The 15,113-nt window shown below is 45.0% G+C and overlaps 1 protein-coding gene across 26 annotated transcripts in view; it reads right to left on the bottom strand.

The window, feature by feature from the left end:
• The window catches only part of EIF4G3 (eukaryotic translation initiation factor 4 gamma 3), a 226,087-nt gene that overhangs the window by 18,862 nt on the left and 192,112 nt on the right, over window positions 1-15,113 (bottom strand). For 22 of the 26 annotated variants that reach the window (XM_084788155.1, XM_084788154.1, XM_084788135.1 and 19 more), the window contains 5 exons: window positions 12,169-12,286; window positions 10,124-10,341; window positions 8,397-8,512; window positions 4,661-4,833; window positions 1,295-1,420 (listed from right to left, as the gene is read on the bottom strand). In XM_084788155.1, the coding sequence (XP_084644281.1) occupies window positions 1,295-1,420; window positions 4,661-4,833; window positions 8,397-8,512; window positions 10,124-10,341; window positions 12,169-12,286 (751 nt within the window). The remainder of the gene's footprint in view (window positions 1-1,294; window positions 1,421-4,660; window positions 4,834-8,396; window positions 8,513-10,123; window positions 10,342-12,168; window positions 12,287-15,113) is intronic. The other 4 variants (XM_084788157.1, XM_084788140.1, XM_084788148.1 and 1 more) reach the window with 1 other exon arrangement.

Here is a 15,113-nt window from a genome sequence, read left to right as displayed (position 1 = left end):
TCTTTATGCATTTCAATGACTGACATGGTAAAGACTTCCCTCTACTTACCTATGGCATCAAACAAAAGAGTGATGCTCATCTAAGGCTCAGTCACAGTACATTTAAGACAGTTTTCTGTATGGTGTTTTCTGAGTGAGGCAGAAAGAAACCATCTTTCCCTAGTCTAATCAAGTCTTTCCTAAATTAAGTTCTCCAGGGCCAATATTGTAATTCCTCAAAAAAGGGTTCTACTGTGACTCCTTAAGGAGGGTGCTGTGGACTGCAGCTCTGACTGCATGAACCACCGAAAGGATAGCAGTGCTCTGAGACTAGTTAGGAACACAAGGCAGCACTGGTCCCGTTCAAACCCAGTTTAGGATGCTGCTACTCTAACCTGGGCCAGCAGGGTGTGGTGGTACACACCTTTAATCCCAACACTTGGAGGCAGAGGCAGGTGGATCTCTCTGAGTTCGAGGCCAGCCTGATCTACAAACTGAGTTCCAGGACAGTCAGTGATGTTACACAGAGAAATCCTGTCTTGGAAAAACCAACATAAATAAAATAAAATAAGTGTGAATTCATAGTGCAGCAGCAGAGCTCAGTAAAGGGAGACCAAGTCCAGACTAGCAGGAAACTTCCAGACACAATCACCTCCTGGACTCTCAGCTATGTCTGCAGTGACTACCACCCACCCTCCAAGGACCATAGGCCTCTCATAGCCTCAAGATATCCCCAGGGTCGACAAAGTAATAATGTTCCCTTGAAAATGGAGACTATGAGGGCTAGAGAAATAGTTCTGAAGAATATTGGCTGCTCTTCCAGAGGACGCAGTTCAATTCCCAGCACCCACATATCAGTTTACAGCTGTCTGTAACTCCAATTCCAGGGGACATAACACCCTCATACACACATATATGCAGGTAAAACACTGCTCAGAAAAAAGAAATTATAAAAAAAGAAATAAAGAAAAGAAAAATAATTATTTTTTAGAAAAGGGGGAGGGGGAGAAGAAGGAAAACAAAGGCTTAAGAGTCACAGACTGGGGGCTGGAGAGATGGCTCAGCAGTTAAGAGCACTGACTGCTCTTCCAGAGGTCCTGAGTTCAATTCCCAGCAATCGCATGGTGGCTCACAACCATCTATAATATGATCTGATGTGCACTGTATACACAATAAATAAACCAAAGAGAGATTTATTTAAAAAAAAAAAAAAAAGAGTCACAGACTGTGTCCATGAGTCCCAGGGGTACCAATGAAATGGCACCATGCCGTGGTGTAGGTGAGTTTTGAGTTTAAAAGAACAAATACAACTTACACAACAAGCTCTCTCATGGAGAGTCCCCCTTCTTTTAACATGGGGGTAACTAGTTCAGCCAGGTACAACCAAATATGGGGAATATCAATGGCCATGTCATCTGCTAATTCCAAGGTTTCGGAAAAACTGAAAAAGAACAAGAAAAAAAAAATTCACTGAAAATGTAATTTAAAAGTTAAAATTAGATAGAGACCAAAAATCAGTAAAGCAACAGGTTTATGCATTAAGCACTTTCTAAGTGAAGGCACCGATCCAGGCACGGAGGAACTTATAAACAGCCACAGCACTCTGGAGCTCACACCAATGTGAGGAGATGAGGCCCAGCACTGGTAAAGCAAACTGCAGACAGAAGCAAACGCCTTGAAGAGCATGACTGACAGCATCAGAGGGCACAGAATAAATCTGTATGGAAATGAGTTGTGAAATATGGAGACAGCCATGTAAGTGCGGGGAACAGCTGTCCTAACACCCTGGACTAAACACATGCTACCATGTAGCCAGTCACAGGAAGAAGCAACAGGCGTCTCATCTTAGAGACCCACACAATGGGAAAGCTGGAAGAAAAAAAGACAATATTATAGATTACAATTTACAGTTGTCTAAGGTTTTCCAGGTTCTCGTGCTATGAAATGTAGGTATTCTTTTTAAGGGGAAGTAAAATAAAAGGGAATTAAATAGAAAAATATAGGAAGGCAGCTGGGCCCAGGGCTTAAAAGGGAAGAGGCAGTTAGTTCAAATTGAGCAACAGAGCCTGATTGTGGCCCAAAAACACAGAAAGAAAACAACCCAAAAGAATAGACTTGTGGAGTGTGTATGCGTGTGCGTGTGTTTGTGTATACATAGTCTGAGTGGCCTGAAAACTGCAGCCACTGACTTAGTGCAGATAATCCCGGGCTCAAACGGTTTTCATATGCAGCAGATTTTAAAAGAACAAACCAGAGAGAAGAGACACACACAATTCTGCTAGTCATGTGAGGAGGAGGAGGAGGAGTGAAGGGCAAGGCAGGAGCAGGTGACAGCTGTGCGACGGTGGGGTCCGTGTCCTTGTGTGACACCTGTGCTTTTCCACTGCTACTCTACGTTCCAGTCAGGAGTCCGCTCTCAGCCCAGGGGCCTCCATACTGCTTCATTTCTGTGTCAAAGGAGCTCTCTCAACCGGCAGGGCGCCTCTCTTGAGCTATCATTTCAAACTCTCTGTAGCTCAGATACATGGCAGGACTGTGGTCTTCAGGCTTCCTACTGTCACTGTTCTGTCCTCACAGTTTGCAGGGCCTGCCACCCACCTGCAGTGCAGCAGACTTGCATGTGCTCTCACCATGTGCACACACCTGGCTGTTAATGTGTCATTGAGGGACACATTCTGTGGGCGCTCAGCATAGGGTGAGCTTTGTAAACGCCTAGGAGACAATGGGAGCCATCCTAGTCAATCAACAATACATTGTTTCATCTCATATCGCAACTAAAATACAACCATATTGTTGTTGGCTTGTGTTTCCATTTTGCACTGAGCCAGTTTATCATGGAGCAGCTTACGGAACACAGTTGGTAATCTACCCATACTGCTGAGCAAACAAAAGTTTCTCCCCCTGAAACATAGGGTTTCCATAGAACAAGCTCCTGGGTATTTAAGTTCTAATAAAATCCTTCTAGAAGAAAAACCTTATGCATGTAAACTGCCTCCATTTGCACTGCTCATCAGGAATGTCTTCTGTGGGTTGAGTGAAGAAGAGAGCAGGCCCACCCTGTGCCCATGGATGTAGTGACCACGATGTCCACTGGGCTACACAGGCCATAGGAAACTGCTCTGAACAACAAACAGCAAATTCCTGAAGAAGGAAGCCCTGCTCAAAGTCTAACCAGAAGAAGACCTCCACACTGGGAACCTTAGACACTGATGAAAACCAAGGAAAGAAAGGCATCTTAGATAATGGATTAGAGCAGCGGTTCTCAACTTGTGGGTCACGGTCACTTTGAGAGCCATATGACCCTTTCACAGAGGTCATCTAAGACCATCAGAAAACACAGATTTTTTTTTAAAACATTATAATTCATGACAGTAGTGAAGTAGTAATAAAAATAATCTTATGGCTGAGGGTCACCACAGCATGAGGAGCTGTGTTAAAGGGCTGCAATGTTAGGAACGTTGAGAACCACTGGATAAGAATAATTAACCTAAAACATCGCGATCACTCATAAGCGATCCACAGCTCCCACACAACCTGTATCAAAATCTCATATATATCCCAAAATAGGGTTTTGAAAAGCCCAGAACTTGCTGGGCATGTATGGCACACACCTTCAATCCCAGCACTTGGGAGGCAGAAACAGGCGGATCTCTGTGAGTTGAAGGCCAGCCTGGTCTACAAAATAAGTCCTAGGATGGCCAAGGCTACACAGAGAAACCCTGTCTGGTGGGGTGGGGGTGAGGGAGTGGAGAAGTCTAGAGCATAGACTGCATTAGAACCACAAAAGAGCTCAAACAGTCAAAATAATGTTGGAGGGGAAAGCCAGCAAAACAAATATAAACAAAACAAGCTGAAGGCACGCCTCTATAGAAACTACCTGTGGTTTCAGAAAAGCATAAAGTGGTTGTAGGCAAAACAGAACAACACTGGGTAAGAACGGACACACTGACCAATGGAAGAGAATACTAAACAAGCCACACACATGATTGGTCAACAAAGGTGCAAGAACACACGGCGGGGGCAGGACTGTCCTCAGAGGGTATAACAAGAAAGCTAGGTTCCCATAAGCAGAACAGGCTGATCCTCTAATGTGTGAAAATAAACTTGCAGGTGGACTATGGCTACCTGGAGCCCCAGAAGGATGTGCCTGCCTAGCAGCTCCGCAGTGCCCATCTAGGCGTCCTTTTTTGGCTATGACTCAGGGTGCAGACAACCTAAGCAGCACCAAGACAAACAGGAAGACAGCAAACCATGAAGCTGCAAAGGGAAGTACAGGAAGCGACCACGCAACGGAGGTGGCACTTCCAGCAGAGGGCGCTCTCTTAACTACCCACCACTGTCAACCTCGCATCACTCCAACATTTGGAAAGTAGAGGCAGTGGGAATAAGAGCAAAAAGTCAGACTGGGCTGGGCTACACAGCAAGGATTTTAGTCTCAAGTCAGTCTGAGACCTCCAGATCATTTCATACCTTGTGATAATGTGATAATAGCTGTGGTTATTCCATCTTATCTTTTACTTTGCAGACACCATGATGAGGGTCTCAGAGAAAACCAGAAGATAACCCGCATGTCCTAGCCTGGTCTACGGGTGGCCGTGATATCAATCAACACTGCACACGATATTAAATGTCATGAAGGAAAAGATGAGCCTAAGATGAACTTAGCACGGAGGATACCAACCCTTTGAAGAAGTCCTGCTTGCTGAGTTTTTCTGACTGTACCAGCTGATACAACAAGTGGCCCATGTGATCCCTGGTGATCTGGCTCCTTTCCAGCGTGAACTCCACACCCACCTTCACGAAAACATGCAGTGGGCCCTGGGCGCCCAGCTCTTCTATGCACTGCGTGGCCTCCTGTTCAAACAAAGAAAGGCTTGCTCCAGAGTCTGACGTTACGGTAACTTCAAAATCTACGTATATTAAAAGCATCACAAAGCTTCATAAACAAGACAGGTTGCAAATCTAATAGTTTTCTTATTTAATGTTAAAGGACTGCCATATACAAATTTATAGAATAAAAAAAGAGAGGAAATAAAAAATGTTGACCTAGGTGTAGTGACCTGTGTACTAAAATGGCTAAGACAGGAGGGTGGTTTTTGAGTTTGAATTGCTCCGCGCTGCACACTGAGCACAAGGCCCCGGTGGAGCACACCTGTAGCCCTGGCTGCGCTGCACACTGAGCACAAGGCCCTGGTGGAGCACACCTGTAGCCCTGGCTGTGCTGTACACTGAGCACAAGGCCCCGGTGGAGCACACCTGTAGCCCTGGCTGCGCTGTACACTAAGCACAAGGCCCCGGTGGAGCACACCTGTAGCCCTGGATGCACTGCAGCAGAAGGACTGCTCTCATCTAGACTGAACTTGAGACTGGGTGATGAACTCCCTTCCACTCCATCGGGATAGCCTCAGATTTTCAATGCTTTTGAGGGGTTTTTAGATTTATTTTTGTACTTTACATGTATGTATGTACATATGTACATATGGAGGTATGTACATGTACCTGAACGTATGTATGTACACCATATGCAAGTAGGAGCCTATTATCCAGTTTGCCAAATTAGCGTTAAATGGGGGTTATGAGCTGCCGTCTAGGTGCAGGGAGCTGAACATGGGTCCTCTGCACGGAGCAGTAAGTGCCCTTAACTGTTGAACCATGTCCACAGCCCTAGGTTAGCAGCTTTATTAAAATAACTAAAAAACAAACAAAACAACAACAAAAATCCCACGAAGGGCATGGTGGTGCACACCTTTAATCCCATCTCTCAGAAGGCAGAGGCAGGTGGATCTCTGTGAGTTTGAGGCCATCCTGGTCTACAAAGAGAGTTGCAGGACAGCCAGAGCTATTATACAGAGAAACCCTGTCTCAAAAAAGCAAAACAAAACAAAACCAACCAAACCAACCCAAAAAATAAAAACAAAAGACTAACTCAAAGTCAAAATGTTTCTAACCAGAGTATGATGGCTCATACATGTAATCCTAGCACTCAAGACATTGAGGCAGGAGGATTGCCACAAGTTGGAGGCCAGTCTTTATTACAGTATGAGACTCCGTTTCAAAAACAAATCCAGGGCTGGAGGGATGGTTCTGAGGTTAAGAGCACTGGCTGTTCTCTGAAAGGTCCTGAGTTCAATTCCCAGCACCCACATGGTGGCTCACAACCATCTATGATGAGATCTGATGCCCATTTCTGGCCTGCAGGTATACATGCAGGAGGAATACTGTATACATAATAAACCTTTTTTTAAAAAAGCCAGATAGCATATAAATAAACATAATATTCTATACTGTGTTTACAAAATTTTTTAAAGATTTATTTATTCATTAGTATACAGTGCTCTGCCTGCATAACAGAGAGCATTAGACCACGTTATAGATGGTAGTGAGCCACCATGTGGTTGCTGGGAACTGAACTCTGGTCTTCTGGAGGAGCAGTCGGTGCCTTTAACTTCAGAGCCATCTCTTCAGGTCCAGACAGTGTTTCTTAGGACAGGACAGCTTTGTAGACCAGTTTGGCCTTGAACTCACTGGGATCCACCTGCCTCTGCCTCTGGAGTGCTTGGGATTACAGGTGTGGGCTACTAGTTCTTACAACCCAATGACACACACAGAGAGGCCTGCCTGACTAGCTACCTGCCCTGCAAACCTAGTTCAGAGATAGCTCCTCCTGAGCTCTAGTAAGGATGTCTCAGTATGTCTCTGGTTTGCAGGACCAAAGCTGTGCCATTCTCTAACTCTGAACATCTTCAAATTCAGTCTGAAGCCAGCCTCCACTTCCCTCTTCCTGACTTGCTGCCACCTATGGCAGCTCTTTGAGTTCTCCTGTCTTTCACATTTCTCCTGTGCCAGCTCAGCTCACTAGGCAATTGCTCTCTAGGAAGGTGGCTCAGTAGTTATTTCTTTGCTTTTCACTCAATGTTTATTCTGTTCCACTGTCAATTTTCTACAAAAACACTCCTTTATCTTTTTTAAAAAAAATATTTATTTATTATTATGTATGCAGTGTTCTGTCCGCATGTATACCTGCACACCAGAAGAGGGCATCAGATCACATTATAGATGGTTGTGAACCACCATGTGGTTGCTGGGAATTGAACTCAGGACCTTTGGAAGAACAGGTGGTGTGTTCTTAGCCACTGAGCCATCTCTCCAGCCCCCCACTCCTTTATCTTTATCAACACTAAAATCTGTTTTTAAGCTGTGTTTCGGGGCCCTGACTAATCCCAGGAAAAGGGAAACAGAAGCAGAAGACCACCAAGAGTTCACAGTCAGCCTAACTTATATAGTGTGTTCAAACTTCGCCTGGGCTATCTATAGAACAAGACCTATGCTGGTGGTACATGACCAGCAGTTGGGAAGCAGAGGCAGGAGAATTAAAAGTTAAAGATCAGCCTTGAGTTTGAAGCTGGCCTAACAAGACAAAACAAAAACAAACACCCCTCAAGACTAAAACAAAGTTTTTCTAACTTCCAAATTCTGGATAATATTAGAGGTACAAGGTCTTAAAGCCCAGGATATACATAAAGTGATTTTGTGTACAAAAAGCAGATAATAATTAATTGTAAAGAAAAATAAGTAAGAGGTTTTCAACAATTCCAGTGCAAAAGCATTTAAGATATCTGACAAATGTTTAACAGAAGTGACACTTCCAGACCAGTGTCACATTATCTTGGGAGTTTCTGGGGTTACCTGTGCGGCTCTGTCTCTGGACTGGGCTATTGTCAGGCAGGAGGTCAATCCTACCAATCACCATTTAAATTCTAGGGGGAGGACAAATTACGAGGGCAAACTCACAGGAGGGTTTGAAATGTCTCAGACTGTCTGACCCTGAACACTCGCTCTTCGTCCTTCTGTGCCTCAATTTCCCACTTTAAAAATAAAGGAAAAGTGATGGCAGCCATAATTCAGGTCAATGTGAGAATGAAGGTATGTCTAAGGGCCCAGACAGGAGTAGCCACAGTGGTACTCTGTTTTCCTTTTTTCTTTTTTTGGTTTTTCGAGACAAGGTCTCTCTGTGTAGCCTTGGCTGTCCTGGACTCACTTTGTAGACCAGGCTGGCCTCAAACTCACAGCGATCCACCTGCCTCTGCTTCCTGAGTGCTTGGATTAAAGGCTTGTGCCACCATGCCCGGCTGGTACTCTGCTTCTTAATGCCACAGTCAGTTTATAGTCTCCTCTTGGCTATGTGGCCTGGAATCCATCCTCTCTTCCCACCCTTAAATTTGTGAATGACAGAGACCATCAATTTAAAATAAAGTACTTTGCAGAAATGCATGAGCTCAGCAAACTGAACCCTGCAGGGCTGGACTACAGAATACATGTCTCAGCCACTCATTATGACACTTGTCAGACCAAGCCAAGTTGCCACACTCTCTGACTTGGGCCGCCTCAGAGTTGCTGACTTCACTGTCGTTATTTACCTTAAAGTCATTGATGTGTAGGAATTCGTCAATGATGGACTTGGCCTTCCTCTCCACTTCTTCTTCGGACAGTGCAGGCTTGTCAGTGGCTGACACTGAGCACATTTCCGATTTCACTGTGAAGGAGATTAAGGGGAGCAAGAAGATAAAAAGAATAAGTACCAGACAGGCCATGGTGGTACACATCTTTAATCCCAGCACTCTTGGAGGGAGAGGCAGGGGCAGATGGATCTCCGTGAGTTCAAGGCTAGCCTGGTCTACAACGTCCAGGAGAGACAGAGCTACACAGAAAAGCCCTGTCTTGACAAACAAACAAATAAACAAGGGTTAAGTCAGTAAAGTAGGATCATGGCTTGTGATATTTAAATGCTCTTACACTGTTTTTCTTTTTCTTTTTTGGTTTTCCGAGACAGGGTTTCTCTGTGTTAGCCCTGGCTGTCCTAGACTCGCTTTGTAGATAGCAATCTGCCTGTTTCTGCCTCCCTAGTGCTGGGATTAAAGGAGTGTGCCACCACATCCAGCTCTTACACTGGTTTTTCAATGGGGACTTCTACAGATATTGGTTTGACAGAGTCAGACATGGGAGAGCAGAATCAAGAAGCCCTTTATTTTAGGAAGAGAGGCACAGAGTAACACTGTAGCGAGTGCTACAGCAAGGAACAGGAGTTATGAATGGGATGTTTTGCATCTTTAGAGCTACAGCTTGGCAGTTTCTGTATTTTGTTTTCCCTGCAATGGCTTCAAATTGAGCACACAAAGGCCTTTAGAATGCACAGGGGCTGGGACCTGCTTGACCCAGTACTGGCCCAGTGTGGTACTTGCACACACACACCCTGGTCTCCCCTACCGACACCCCACTGCAACTCTGTTCTCGCTACTCCTGCAGCAATGCTCCACTGTGAGCCTGTCTCAGCTCTGCTAGTCACCAAGGCCTCTCAGATCACTCAACACTATTTTATCTACCAGTTTTTGTTCCAAGAATTTCTGCATACTCTTTTTTTTTCCCTCTAAGAACTGTGCAGGGTGTCGGAGAGTAGATAAAAAAACAAAAAAACAAAAACAAAAATACAACCCAGATTAAAGACAAAAGGGAAGTGTTACAGAATCCCCAGTGCAGAGCCTGAGTGCATGCCTCCGAAGACCAAACCAACCCACAGAAGCGATTAGGGAGCCAGAGGCTGGAACAGACAGTCCGATGCCTTCCTTCTCTTTGTTAAGCAGGAATGAGGTGGGCACTTGTGCACAGACACTCTAATGACAAGGGCAATGATATGGTGAAAGGACTTGTGAGAAACTCAGGATGCTGAACATGAAGGAAGAGGACCTCGACATCCTGACATTCCAGAGGCAGGAGGACTGAAAGCTCTGTGAAGGCACAGCTCTGCAAAGCGACCGACAGCATGAGACAGGCATGCTGCCAGGCGTCGTCCTTCAATTTTACTCAGGCACAAAGTACAAAGTTTTTATTACTACTTCTCTTTTCTTTTATGTGCATGAGTGTGCCTGCATCACATGAGTGCTGTGTTCTCAGAGGTCAGAAAAGGCTGTGGAAGCTGGAATTACAGATGGCTGTGAGCCGCCATTTGGGTGCTGGGAGCTGAACTCAGTCCTCTGAAGGAGTAGGTGCCGTTTTTAACTGCTGAATCATTTCTCTAGTCCTGTCTTTATTTCGCTTCTAAATTTAACGTCAACATCTAGGTCTGCCTTGTGTCCCAGAGCCCTCTCACCTGGCTCCCTCGGCTTGCTTCGGTCAGCCTCAGTGCTGGTCCTCTCGGCGTCCACGCCTCCAGTCAGCTGTTTCACCGTCTCGAGCATCTCTCTGCGCTGCTCCTCCTGAGACTGATTGTCTAGCAGGTCCTTGCTGCTGCCCCGCAGGAAAGTATTGGGACGGGCTGTTCCAGCTGGAAGCGGCTTGTCACTTTTCTCTCTGCCCATGCTCCCACGACTTAAACACAAAACAACACATTTGAAAAGACAAAGTCCCCGCTTCATATTCAAACTATATAACTTATATATAGTTATATTATCTTAAACCTTACTCTTGTTCCCGAGAAACCTTGCATGCATATATGGGGGGACAGAGGGCAACCTGATGGAGTCAGATATCTTCTTCGACCTTGACATAGGTACTGGGGATGAAACTAAGCTCACCCTTAATTGAAAGTACTGGACCAGTTGATTCATTTTTCAGCCTCCTAGATGACTTCAGATACAAGGCACAGATAATTTCAAAGTATATTAACTCTCAAAATCTGAGTTTCCTTGAATTTTTACTTTAAAAAATTCACAAGGACACACACACACACACACACACACACACACACACACACACAGTACAACAGTTTTGTTTTCAAGGATAAAAGGCAGTCTAAAAACTCAAGTGTGAGAAGCTAGTGCTGGTGGCTGATGAGGCAGAGATGGCTTGCCTTGTGAGCCACACTATGTTCATGCTCCAGTGCATCACCTAAACAGTGGGCACATGGGATGGGCAGCTCTAACTCTCCAAAGGAGATTTTATTTATTTATTTGCTTATTTACACACACACACACACACACACACACACATGGGATGAGGAATAAAGTTGGGAGGAGGATATGGAGGAGGGTCCAGGGAAATGAATATGATCTAAATACACTGTATTTATTTATGAGATTATCAAAGAATATATATTATAATAATGAAGAAAAAGCCATTAAAGAAGGGTGGAGAGAAGGCTCAGCAGGTAAAGGTGCTTGCTGCCAACCTAATGACTTGAATTTGATGTCCAGGACCAGATTCTTTGAAGTTATTCTGAGTTCCACACACAAACCATGCCATGTGCTTGACCCATGTAATTCACACACAAGCACAGTAAATACAAAATAAAGTGAAAGTATGAATGACACAAGGCCCTTTCTCCTGAGTCTATCACATACAAGTCAAGATTCCCTGGACAGTGAGAAGACCACAGGCCTGCAGGGCACAACTCAACATTTTTTCTTTTTTTTTTTAAAGTTTTTCAAGACAGGGTTTCTCTGTGTAGGCCTGTTGTTCTGGACTCACTTTGTAGACCAGCCTGCACGTGCCTCTGCCTCCCAAGTGCTGGGACTGCAGGTGTGCGCCACCATGTCAGGCTATGCTTAACTGTCTTAAGATAAGTCTGAAAGTCTGTCTCCCTGTTGACTTACTGGAGAAAAATCTTCAGCATGGTAACTCAGAAGCAGCAGAGTAAAGGGAGCAAGGGGAATGACTTGGGATGGACAGGAGTCAACCCGAAGACAATACACAAACACATGAAAATTAGAACCAGCAGGGTCCACAGCAGCAGTGGGCCACGGTCTAGCTGCTCAGTAGCTGGCTGGTGACCGAGGAGTGAGTGACACAGTCCAGAAGCTAACAGAGCGCATTATGGAAGTTGAAGAACATCAAGACACAAGCAGATGGGCGGTGGCTTGTCACGTTCCTTAATTAACATGCCTCCTGTGCTGGAGGAAGTGTGGCAAGGCCTAGCCATGACTGCAGGGCTCTTCCCTGGCTGGCCAGGCTTTCCTAAGGAGCAGGGCGTGGCCACATAGCCTGCTCTCCCCTCACTCCACCCCACCCCAAAGCCACCACCTCATTACATTCCTACTTAGAAATTAGAGACTAAAGGAAGACATTACATACGGTCATGACAAGAATACATGCAAGAATTATCACCCTAAGGCACATGTGCTAGAGAGACAGTTTGTATGTGCACCAGGGCATACAAGCAGGACAACCATTGGGAAACGTGAAATGTTAAGTTCTCACCTGGTTAACGCCCTTCGGGAATCAAACTCTAAAGGTGTGGCTGACGGGGACCCTGAAGGTGCTGGAGGTTGCAGAGGAGAAAATCTATTTAAACTGGAAGCACTTGACCGTAAGGCATCTATAGGTGTTGTAGATTTAGAAAGAAAACACAAATTACATTGTTAATATGCAAATTAGTTCTCCTGCTTTCTGGAAATAAGAAAAAAAGACCAGGAATTTTGTTCCTTTAAAAATCTGAAGCAGGTCTATGTTGTTCAGGTCGGCTCCGGCTCCTGGGCGGGACTAATTCCCAAGTAGGTGGGGCCACAGGTGACTCCACCTCCACCCCCTCCCTGTTCTTCTTTGGTAAGATCTCATATAGGCCAGGCCAATCTGGAACTCACTATGTAGTCTTCAGGTCTTCAGTTCTCTCTCCATCTTCTGAATGCTGGAGTCCCAGGCATTCTCCACCACACCCGCTGTCTGAGTTACTAAGGCTCAAACCCAGGGCTCTGTGCACACTAAGCAGAAACTCTACCAACTGAAGCGCATCCCCAGCCCTGAGAGCAGTGACTTGGCAGAGCAGAGAAGACAGTTCATCAAGCAGAGAGCCAACAAAGGTTAGAAGCTAAGTGACCAGAAATCCCTCCCATCCAGGTACTAACCAGGCCCAGAGCTGCTTAGCCTAAAATCAGGCAAACCGAGGCACGTTAACGGGAGTGATACAGCTATAGGCATTAATTTCTAACAAGTATAGGTGAAGCCTACCATGTTCTGACAAGTACACTAGAGGTAAGGTTCTGACATTTGGTAACCACAAACTTCTATCCTTAAAAACATATTCATCCAGGTGTGGTGGCAAGTCTGTAATGTCAGGACAAGGTCAACAAGTTCAAGGTCATATTCAACTACACAGTGACTTCCGGCCAGCCTGGGCTACATGGAATCCAAACACACAGCAACCAACCAACCAACCAGCCAACCACAAAAACTTTTACAGAAAAACCCTCTAAGCATGTAGTTACCCTGCGCAGGGCATGAACATGTTTCGGAGGCAGGTAGAGGGAATCTTACCAAGACACTACTGCACAGCACATACTGCTGCTTTGTGTAAAGGGATGAAAATATACTAAGATGACAATAGACTTGTGAATAAACTAGGAAAACTGTTGCAATGTCTTAGTTCGCCTTTGGATCACTGTGCTGCTTTAGTTTTTGAGACATGTTTGTGATGGCTCAGGCTTTTCCCAATCTGGTCACATATGCTGGAGGGTGTGAACTTGAACCGAGACAAAAAACAATGATCTTACTGAAAACAGTCTGAGATATTTGCATATTATATTACAATTAGAGTGTGTGTTCTGTTTTTGTTCGTTTGTTTTTTATTTTTTTGTTTTCTGAGACAGGGTTTCTCTATATAGCCTTGGCTGTCTTGGACTCACTTTGTAGACCAGGCTGGCCTCGAACTCACAGAGATCTGCCTGCCTCTGCCTCCCGAGTGCTGGGATTAGTGTGTGCTACCATGCCTGGCTGAGTGTGTGATCTTGAGTATGAACATTTTTATTTCTTCATTTATTTATTGTATAGGAGTGCTTTATCTGTAGAAGGTGGCATCAGATCTCATTATAGATGGTTGTTGGGAATTAACTCAGGACCCCTGGAAGAACAGGTGCCGTTCTTAACCACTGAGTCACCTCTCCAGCCCAAGTATGAACTTTTTATTTATCTATTTTTATTTTTTTGGTTTTTCGAAACAGAGTTTCTCTGTGTAGCCTTGGCAGTCCTAGTCTTGCTTTGCAGACCAGACTGGCATCGAACTCACATCAATCCACCTGCCTCTGCTCCTGAGTGATGGGATTAAAGGTGTGCACCACCACACTTGGCCGCCATGTATGAACTTTTAAAAACATTTTTTTTCTTAAAATTATTTATTTTTATTTTTTAGGTGCACATTGATGTTTTGCCTGCATGTATGTCTCTGTAAGGCTGCAGTTACAGACAGTTGTGAGCTAACATGTAGGTGCTAGGAATTGAACCCAGATCCTCTGGAAGAGCAGTCAGTGCTCTTAACTGCTGAGTCATCTCTCTAGCCCTGTAGTGGGAACTTTAAAAATTGTTTTACTAAATTTTTTTAAGGATTTCAACCAGGCGGTGGTGGCACATGCTATACCTTTAATCCCAGCACTTGGAGGCAGAGGCAGGCAGATCACTGTGAGTTCGAGGCCAGCCTGGTCTACACAAAGCAAGTCCAGGACAGCCAAGGCTATACAGAGAAACTCTGTCTTGAAAAACCAAAAAGAATTTCATACAATGTATTTTAAGCCTAATTATCCTCAACGTCCCCCGATCCCACCGAGCCCACCTTGTGCTGCTCATAGACTTGTGGTTATGGAGCCCTCCACTGGATCACAACAGGCCTATCAGGGGCAACACACTTAAAGAAAATGGACTATCCCTCCCTTAAAGGCCAGCACAGGCTAGTAGCTCTTCAATTAGCGTCGGACATGTGAGCTCCGTAGATGATAATATTGTTGTCAGAATGTCAGAGATAAGAAATTGTACTCATCCTTAGTCTAGCTGTCAAGCTTTGTATACACTAGAGTAGTGCTCTCACTGAGCCACACTCTTCAGCCTGCCTTGGGTTGCTGTTTTTGAGGGAGGGTCTTGCTGGCTTGTAGCTCTGGCTGGCCTGGTACTTACTATGTAGTCTGTGCAGGGTCTCAAACTAATGGCAGCTCTCCTGTGTCAGCCTCTTGAGTGTTAGCATTTGAAAATAACACCTGAGGGTTGGAGAGATGGCTCAGAGGTTAAGGGCACCAACTGCTCCTCCAGGGGTCCTGAGCTCAATTCCCAGAAATCATATGGTAGCTTACAACCATCTATATAATGTGATCTGATGCCCTCTTCTGGCCTGTAGGTGTACATGCAGGCAGAGCGCTGTAAACGTGATAATAAATAAGTAATAA

The sequence above is a fragment of the Acomys minous genome (assembly GCF_964271855.1).
Source record: "Acomys minous genome assembly, chromosome: 6".
Taxonomy (NCBI): Eukaryota; Metazoa; Chordata; class Mammalia; order Rodentia; family Muridae; genus Acomys; species Acomys minous.
The sequence above is the reverse complement of the archived record's forward strand: the minus strand, read 5'-3'. Positions and strand labels throughout refer to the sequence as shown.